We start from the raw sequence: 10,379 nt of genomic DNA, 5'->3' as shown, positions 1-10,379 counted from the left end.
TGGTTTCATACGTTCTCACTTTAGTATCATATGGTTTAAAGTGTATTCATTTAGTACCCTTTGATTTTATATTTCTCTTTCCGTTAACTCCCCCATTAATATTTTGATAAATTATATACAAAAAAACTTCAAATACTCTATCTAGGTTTATCAAATATTCACTTTAGCATTTTTAGTTTTAACTTTGTTACTGATTTAATGAAAAAAATTAGTGGATGGCATAATAAAAATAGAAAAATAAAATTACGAAGTATTAAATTAATACACTTTAAATTATAAAATACTAAAATAAAAAAATATGAAACTCAGTGGTGGTATTTGAAGTTTTTTTTTCTTATTATTATTATTATTATTATGTTTTTAGCAATTGCTTCGGAGGTGGTGAGTCAAAATTATAAGACCAAGAACAAGAGAGAAAGAGGAGAGAGAGAGAGAGAGGGGGGGGAGAGAAATGGGGCTTCTCTCAAACCGGGTGGAGAGATCTGAGATTAATCCCGGAGACCACATCTACACTTGGAGGGCCGTGTACACATACTCCCACCACGGTACTTTTTTTTTTTCTTTTTTTTAAACTAATTTTGAGTTGCTAATGCTAATGTAGCATTGATGCTATTTAGAAATGGTATTTGATTTTGGTTGGTGTGTTCATCATGGCGAATTCTCATCTGGGTAGGCGCTGGATTTTGTTCTTGAGTTGGATTGTTATGTTTTTTTGTGGGTAATAGGGATTTGTAGATTTGCGTGCTAAAAAAAAATGATTTTGTTTGGTTTGGAGACTCTTCAAATTTTGTGTCATATTCTAATTTCCTTATTGAATACAAAATATAAAAACACCATTTTCTTTAGTAGCTTAAGCTTCATGTTATGAATCAGAGCAGGAGGTCCCGAGTTCTGCGATGTTGTTGTTTGATATAATTTAACATCCCTTGGGTTCTATTGAGGGGTGCGTTGCAGCGAATTCTTATCTGGGTTGGCATTGGATTCTGTTCTTGAATTGGATTGTGGTCGTCGAATGACTCGAAAAACCGGAATTTCCAGGAAAATCTGTGGATTTGGGAGTTTAGGAGAATGGTTTTGTTGTTCGGAGACTCTTTCCAAACTTCGTATCAAATTTCAAGTCCCTAATGTAGTATTGAAGCTTCACTGAGCTCCGTCGGGTTCTGTTGATGCATGCGTCGTAGCGAAATCTTATCTGTGCAGGCATTGAATTTTGTTCTTGGATTGGATTGTTATAGCACAACTCGAAAAGATCAGAATTTGCAGAGAAATTTGCGCTTCTTTAGCTAATTTCAGTTATAGGAATCTGCAGCTCTTTAAGAGTCGGGGAAATGGTTTTGTTGTTTGGAGTTCGTTTTCATGCCTATTTCAGTTTTGGGGAGTGGATTATGTCATATTCCTCGATTCGGAGAGGTGCCCATGAATAGGTTTTTTCTTTTTCTATTTTTTGTTTCTAAAATTTTTCCATTTATTAGGTGTTCTTTGTCCGGATGTAAATTGTAGATTAGCTTAGATGCATTTGATCTAATGAGAGGTAGGATGACCAAAAAATCTCCTGATCATATTTTAGCTCCTTCTTTCTTTTCCCCACTTCCTTTCAATCTTTTATTCTGGGTTGAACTCATTCGTAAATTCCAACCTGACTGTAATCAACTTTGTCTTTAAATTTGATTAACTTATTCAACATTATGACGAAGGAATAAACCTCCTAGGAGACCAAGGAATCCCAGTTTCTTCAGTTGATGTGGTATTACTAAATCCACAGTATTCTTTTCTTGGTACTCAGCATTGGGTTACTGATCCACTGATGTAAGCAATCTTTATTTGATAATTGCAATTGCATCTTGATGGCACCTTTATTTATCAGATAATGCATAATTGAATGTAATCAAAAGTTGATGATTGTAAGAAATCATAATTAACGTGATTTTCTCTGCTTTCGAGGAAATCAGGGAAGTCTTACAGGCTATAGTCATATTTGTGTGTTGGCTATACTTGGTACTAATTGAATTCTTTTTCATGTCAAAGAAAAAAACAAGCATGCTGCCATAACTTAAAGAAAATAACAGGGAAGATAACAATAAGAAAAAACAAGAAATAGTTGATCAATTGTACAAAAAAAAAGAAGAAGAAATAGTTAATCCTTATTTAAAAATTATTATTTTTACTTTAGTATAAGTTCATAATATATGTGAGAACCTTATTCTCCTATCAAAATCCATGAAACTGTTAAGATTGGAAGTACTTTTTCCAATTTCTGATATCAGCATTGCTGAATACTTTGGAGCTAATCTTCTTTTTCTTTTCTTTTTTTTTTTTTTTTTTTTTTTTTTTTGTTGAAGCAATCATGTTTAAAGAGGAAAAGAAAAAGGGGAACTAAATCTATGTTCTCTTTTACACTTGTGATATCATGTTTTAACTTTTGTCACATAAGGCCTACAATTCACTTTTCGAAGAGCATCTTTGCCTTCATTTTACTGGTTGTTATAATAATGACTACCCTTTCCCTTTGGTATACTTTTGATGTCTATGTGCCTTTATGCATGTGAGTTATGCCTTGAAAAGCTCCTGCTAATTCTGTAATCACATTTATTGTGGAGATTCTTGTTGGAGGAACCAAGCTGGGCGATTTATTGGTATAAATTAAATTATAAATCATCTCTTTTGGTATTTCATGCTTTTCTAAATATTTTCATCTTGCTATTCTTCTAAATATGCTTCATCTGGCATTATCTCAGTTTGATACTACATAAAGGATGCTACGGTAATAGATGAGTGTTTGCAAACACCTCCTAAGAAACCACACAGTAATGCAATCGGGTTCCTTTGGCATTGCCACCAACCCAGCTTCAAAAGCCCTATGCAATCCAAGCAATATTAGCGTCCAATAGTTTTTGCTTCTATACCTCTCTTATCCTCTTCTCTAAATAGATAAACAAAGTTCCTACTTTTTTTTTCTAGATCCTACCATTTTTGTTTAATGGACGAAAGAGAGCGGGAAGAAAGACTAAAATGTTCTCAGTCTAATCAATTTAACTCCACTGACCTCTTGTTCCTCAACCACCTGCTTACCCATCTAAACCTCCTCCCACTCCTCAATGAAGCGGTTATTTTATCGTCACCAGTTTGCCTACCACCTCCTTTCCCTTATTTAGCCTTTGACTTGGGCTCGGTTTCTCTCGATTACTTTTCTGAAAGGACATAGTATTCTACTCCTGCCAATATTCGTTTAACATTGGCGGGATCGATCTGACCAGATCAAACAGTTTGGTCAATTTGGCTAGCCGAACTAGTCCCGTTGGTACTAGATGGTGGGATGCTACATACTTTCAAAAAACAATTTGGAGAAATTGAACCCAGGTCGAGGGCAAAGAAGGGAAAGAACGTAGTGGGAGAACCTGGGACGGTGAGATAATCGAGGAGGGAAAGGAAGTAGTGGGTGAATTTGGGATAGAGAGGTAACCACTTTAGTAGGAAGTAATAAGAGGGATAAGAAAGCAGTTACACAAAAGCTAGTTGGCAAAGATAAAGGATTTAGTGGGGCAATATAGGTACTGACTTAAGATATACAACATGATAAGGAGGTGGTGCAGGCCTCTAGCGTGGTGGCACACCTTATTTTGATGACATACATTAGCTTTGTCATCTCAGACTCCTATTATCTATCCGTCCACATCTCATTCTCTTTTTCTTGTGGTGTCCCTTCTCATGAGGGGCTTAAGTGCAAAATTGCACTCAGCTTGAACCTATTTTGGTGGGTTATAGTAGAGAACTTAGTTAGTTAATTCACGTGTAATACACGAATTATTTGCTAACAATTAGAAAAATGTATAAAACGCTCCGTCTACGAATTTTTTCGAAAAAATCGGAATAAAACGCATTTTTTCTCCTTGCTCAAAATATTTGCAATTAAAACGGTTTTTCTGAATTATATTTCGAAAAATTCGGATTGAGCAGAGTGGAAGATAAAATTTTTCAAAAAAATTTGGATTTGGGCGGCCGTGGAAAGATAAAATTTCTCGGACCTACATCGCGCGACCGCCGCTCCGCAGATCCGTGCATCTCTTCCGAGCAGTCGAGCAATTTTGCTTGTCCTATTTTGAAGAAACCATGGAGACGGAGCGAGGGAAGAAGAAAAGAGGAGCGGCGAGGGCGCGGCACACCGCGTTGGGATTCTTGGGAAAAGGCGCGGTCCACGTGGCTGCACTCAGCCTCGTGGACTGCTTGGAGTGAGAGGTCCACCGTGGACCTCTCACTCCCCCTTTGTGTTTATTACTTTATATAATATAACAGAAAGAAAAGAAAAAAAAAATAGAAAAGCCCTAAACTAAGGAGGAAGCGCCACGTCATCTTAAACATTGCGGATTAATATAGTTGTATAGATATATATATAAATATACACAGTATTTTATATTATTTTATTTTTATATTTATAAGAATTATAATTATTTATGATAATAGCATAAATCTAAAGAAAAATTTTAATTCAATAGACGAATTTTTATTCCGAATTTTTAAATAATAAGCATAAAATTCTCGTATAAATCACGTATACGAATTATTGACGAATTCGATTTTTAAACCGTATTTTTCAACGAATTTAAAAATCCAGGTACGAATTTTATTCGTATTTTATCCATACTAAATTTTTACCGTATCCGAATTAACTAACTATGGTAGAGAATTGGGTTCAAGTCAGCTAAGTTGGGTGACTAAGCACATTATGTCCTTTCTTATGTTTATCTTGTGTTTCTTAAAAAAGCTAGTACTTACGATTAGTGAAAAATGAGGCTCTATTTTCCTTGTTAGAGAAAAGGAGAAGAATAGTGAAGACGCTGCTATTAAAGACTATTATTGCTTCCGTGCTAGAGGCTTTTGAAATTGGGTTGGCAGAAACTCCAGAAGAGTTTCATTGCCTTGCCGGTTCATTGCCTTGCCGGGAGGTTTCTTGAGAGGTGTTCGCTAGCAACATGGTGATGGCAAACCCTTTCCAACACTTATTTTGTTCGTTGCCCTAGCTTTATCCTTTTGTGTTTTCTGCCTTTACTAGTGACTAGAGAGGACTTGTATTCATCCTATTTAAATAAGTGCATGTTTAGAGTTGGTTGCTCTTTTTTTTTTTAAGGGTTCCCACCTAATTCTTGGTGTTTGACTTCTTGGTTGGTTCATTTTAATTTTTTGTTGTTTTCATTGTGGCGTGCTAGCTTTGCAATTTGCCTTTTTGGGTTTCCTCATACAATTGTGTCTTCTTTGGCAACAATAACCATGGTTCCTACAATTAAGCATTTACATTTTTGACCCCTTTGGCATCCAATATTGGATTGGATTGGATTGGATTGGATTGGATTGGACAAAACGACAAAAGCAATATTGAGAGGGAGGGAGAATTTAGCGACTTGGAGGCATTGGGGGTTCACAATGACTAGGAGGTCAGTGGAATACTATAGAATTTTATGACGGCGGTATTCAATAAGACAATAACCCCATCCCAACAGAATTATTAGATCTGAGTGGATCAAATGATCCCAACATGTCACCAACCCCAATTCCTTCGCGACACCTCTTAGTTGCTAAATGCCCCTTCTACCTAATTTGGTTCTCTAGTCTTTCAAGAAGTGCAACATTGCCCATTTAAATTTTTATTTACGTAGTCTGCATATTCAGTTGGTTTCTATATTCACAAACTTGTGCTCATGTTGTTGCTTTAAAGGGGAACTCTTTGTAATTATGTGCTTCTCATTTTACTCATATAAAAGTGCTGATCTTTTGCTTCAATATAGTAGATTACATGAAAGCCTAAAAGTATCGAACTATATAGTTGAACCCTAAATTTTTCCGTCTTTTCGAAAAGTGACAGAATGACAAACATCATCTTGTAAAGTAAGTTCAATATCGTCCATCCTACGAACCATCACATTGTATTTGCCTTTGGGAACTCGTTTATAGGTATCTACGTGGGAGGAAGCAAAGTTGTGCATTTCACAAGAAAGAAAGAAACCTCATCTTCCGAGCCTAACTCACTCAAGTCCAATCTGAGCTCGGACTCTCCGTTGAGCTGCCCTACCTTCCCTGACTGTGGATTCCAACAGCCCGACAGTGGTGTCGTACTCTCCTGCTTAGACTGCTTCCTTCAAAATGGCTCCCTCTACTCATTTGAGTACGGCGTCCCGCCGCCCGTCTTCCTAGCCAAGATTCGGGGCGGCACGTGCACAACAGCTGATTCTGATCCGTCGGAAATAGTAATCAACAGAGCAATGTATCTCCTTCAGAACGGATTTGGCAACTACGATGTATTTGAGAATAACTGCGAGGACTTTGCATTGTACTGCAAGACTGGTCTACTGCCGCTTGATGAGCCTGGCATAGGAAGGAGCGGTCAGGCGTCATCGGCAATCGGTGTACCGTTGGCGGCTCTTTTGTCTACGCCATTCAAGCTTTTGGTGGCGGGCCCTGTCGGGATGGCAACTGTGACCGCGGGAATGTACTGTGCAGGGAGATATATTACCGACATTGGGGTTAGGAAGGATGTCGTGAAGGTCGCAGTGGAGGATTTGGCTTCGGTTCTTTGCTGGCGGGAGTCGCAAGAGGAGAATGCATCTGAAAAAGGTTGTGCTGAAGTCGGGACTCTGCAGCATGCTGAAGAAGAAACACTATGATTATGTCTTCAATTTAACCAAGTTCGACGGCAATAAGGCGAAATATGTATGCTCTTCGTGCTTCGTGTATTCGAACTTCACCGATTGTTCATTTCAATTAATTTGTGATTTATGGCATTAAAGTAATTTGATGTGTAAAGGAGGTAAAGAAGTTGAATGAGATGGCCTTCAAATTGATACCAGATGAAATTTAATACAATAAGAAGGGGATCTGTACAAAGCATGCAATTGTTAGCTTTAACCAGTTGTATCTGATTTAATTGTTGTGTTTATCAAATCATGCCTTTTTCTTTTTGAGATTTAAAGATTGTGGATTATTTGACTAATGGCATTACTATCGAAACAAATCAAATGTTACTGCACACTTTGTGATGAACTCCACCTATATTAAGGGGCCTTTTGGTTTAACGTAAAACCGTGAAAAATAATTTTCCGAGAAAAAAAATTTGATGGAAGAAATGTTTTATGTTTTTTAGTGTTTAGTTTATTGGAAAAAAAAAAAGTTTTCTATCAATATTTGTTTGGTTGAAAGAAAAATAATTCACATTTCTTCGGTTCGGTGGAAAAAAATGAATGAAAAAATCTTTACGAAGCTTGAGTTTTCGTTTTTCGCCAGAAAACAGCAAAAAATGAAAACTTCAATTTTTCTCCAAATCCGTAAAAACATTTTTGTGGGAGTTTCTGCGTCAAACCAAACAAGCGAAAACGTATTTTTAATACGGAAAAAATTTTCGGTTTGTTTTATGCTGAACCAAATGCAGGCACCCTAAATAGGTAATTGGATGATGTCTGATGTGATGTGCTTGAGGGTTCTAAGATGCAAATCTTCAAATAATATAGGAGGTTAAGTAGTGAACTTTTGGTAAAAAAACAAGATAAAAATGTATAGAACTTATCTGAAGTATAGGCCATTTTGAATCTATTTTCTAATCTTTTAAAATCAACGTAGATTGGATTAAGTATACTAACTGGATATGTAAAAAATAAACGATGCATTCAAATTTTGAAGTTAAACCATTGACCGACTTAAATCAAATAAATTGAAAAACTAGATAGTAAAATCAAAATTTCTAAAAATTGGATAGCCAATTCAAAATAATCAGTAGTTCACATAAATTTTGTATATTTTTACCTCAAAACAATCGTGTAATTGCATAATGGTTGTTACCAAGGTTGCTATCTTAAGAGATCAAAATTTTGACCATTGAAATAGGCACTTGAAACTGGAGCTTAATATATGTTTAAAGAAAGTGCAAAGTAGTTATTACCTATGTTATTATTTTAACAAGAAAGTTTACTTTGTCACACTTGCACCACAACATCAATAATAAGTCAATTACATATCTTCTTATGAAAAAAAATATGCAACAAAAATATCTTTTTTATAATTATGATGGGACGGATGAATCCAAAAAGAACTTTTTTTTTTTGAAACGCCACGTCATTAATATAACTGATGCATTCTAAAATTTTTCTTGTTTTAACAGCCAGGAATTTCGATCCCTTCCATAGACATTTAAAATTGGAGCTCCACCTCCCGACTCTTTGGATTATAAAAATGGCATAGATTATAGAAAGTTATAACATCAATGGCCCTAAATTTATTTGTTCTATGTGATCTTGTGGTGATCTAAAAATCAGCAAATCCTGTCTAGTATTTTAGTGCTTGAAAAAAAGCAATAAAAATCGAAGATGTGTTCACCCTATTCTGCTATCCTGATACTTTATTTTCATCAGTAGGAGGACTAGGGAAAATTGCACTTCGGTCCTCAAACTTCAAGACACATAGCACTTTGGTTCTCAAATTTTAATTTATGATAATTTTTTTGTTCAAACTTTTTATACAACTAAGCCCTACAATCCAATTCAATTGATAGATACTAATAATTTGTTTATATGATAATGATGTGACATCTTAATAATTATCATATCATCAAAACAGTATTACTACCTCACTGCCATATTTACGATATATTATTATTTAACCAATTGAATTAAACTGTGAAAATCAAAACTTACATCAAATTAAAGTTTGAGGCTGAAAATAGAATTTAGACTTCTACCTAACACAAAAGTATGGGTGAAAACGGATAGAAAATTATCCGAAAATATCTGCATCCTCTCTAATATTATCTGCATCCGGATAGAAATAGTCCAATTATGTTATGATATGGATATATATATATATATATATATATATATATATATATATATGATTTGGTATTGTTTGGTTCGGGGATAAATAAAGGATAGGTATAAATTGAGGTATAAGCGGGGATTAAATCAATTTTGCGTTTGGATGAAAATTAGGTTATTTCTGGGAATAAAAAAAATAGCGTTTGGTTAAGTAAGATGGAATAAGAAGGACAGTAGATTTTTATAAATAAAAAATAATAATATTACCCTCTTATTATATTTGAATTTGAATTTTTAAAATTTTAAATTTACATTTTTAAATTTAAAATTTTAACTTTGAAATTTCAAAATTTGAAATTTAAAATCTCAAATTTTAAATTCAAAATTTTAAATTTTAAATTTCAAACTTTAAATTTAAGATCAAATTTAAATTTAAAAAATATAAAATATCAAATTTTAAATTTCAAAATTTAAAATATCAAAATTAAAATTTATAATTTATAATTTATAATTTATAATTATAAACTTTAATTTTGAGATTACAAATTATAAATTTTAAAAATTTAAATTTAAATTTTTAAATTTTTAAAATAAGAATAGCGGTGAGAACAATTAATAAAAATAATTTATTATAATAAATTTATAATTTTTTTAAAAATTCTACTTAAACTTAAATTTAATAAAAAGAATTTATTATAATATTTAAATATAATTTACTATAAATTTTATTATAATATTTAAATATAAATAATAATTATTAATATAGTACAATTAATAATTTTATAATAAAAATAATGTATTATAATATATAAATTTTAAAAAATTAAATTTTTAATTTTTAAATTTTTAAAATAAGAATAGGGGTGGGAACAATTAATAAAAACTATTTATTATAATAAATTTATAAATTTTTTAAAAATTCTACTTAAACTTAAATTTAATAAAAAGAATTTATTATAATATTTAAATATAATTTATTATAAATTTTATTATAATATTTAAATATAAATAATATGTATTAATATAGTACAATTAATAATTTTATAATAAAAATAATGTATTATAATATATAACATATTATATTTATATAATTTAGTTTTAATTCAATTTATAATTTTAATTAAGTTTGAAATTAAGCATTGAAATAGTACTATTCCACCAAAATAGTGGAATAGCAAATTTCTTGCTATTCCGGAATAACCGAAAATTTATTAGAGAATCAAAATGAAGGATGATATCTGATATGTCGTTCAAACTTCAAAAATATCTGTTGACCAAAATTGCCCCTATTGATTTCCAAAAATTCCTTCAAATATCCCCATAGCCCTAGGTTTACCAATGGGATTTGGGGTTTAGAAGGACCCTTTTTGGGAATAGAAGGAAAAACATGAAAATTTTGAATAGTAGTTAGGGTTCTAAAAGTGTTCCTCAAGAATAGAAACATTACTTTAGAAAACTTGTTTTTGAAGAAAGAAAACTCTTTGCCTAGAACTAAGCTTGATAGTTTGAAAACAAATTTTCATGATTTAGAGATTTTAAGGAAAATTCTTTATTAGTTACTCAAAATAATGAATTTAAAACGAACTTGAG

General features: G+C 32.7%; 1 protein-coding gene across 1 annotated transcript; it reads left to right on the top strand.

Annotated features, from left to right (window-relative positions):
* LOC109726935 lies at positions 380-6,913 on the top strand. The gene is made up of 2 exons (XM_020256758.1): positions 380-545; positions 5,944-6,913. Exons 1-2 carry the CDS (start codon positions 452-454, stop codon positions 6,651-6,653), a joined length of 804 nt encoding a protein of 267 aa, XP_020112347.1. The 5' UTR covers positions 380-451; the 3' UTR covers positions 6,654-6,913.

The sequence above is a fragment of the Ananas comosus genome, linkage group 22 (assembly GCF_001540865.1).
Source record: "Ananas comosus cultivar F153 linkage group 22, ASM154086v1, whole genome shotgun sequence".
NCBI classification, from domain to species: domain Eukaryota; kingdom Viridiplantae; phylum Streptophyta; class Magnoliopsida; order Poales; family Bromeliaceae; genus Ananas; species Ananas comosus.
This window is presented reverse-complemented; position numbering and strand designations above follow the sequence as displayed.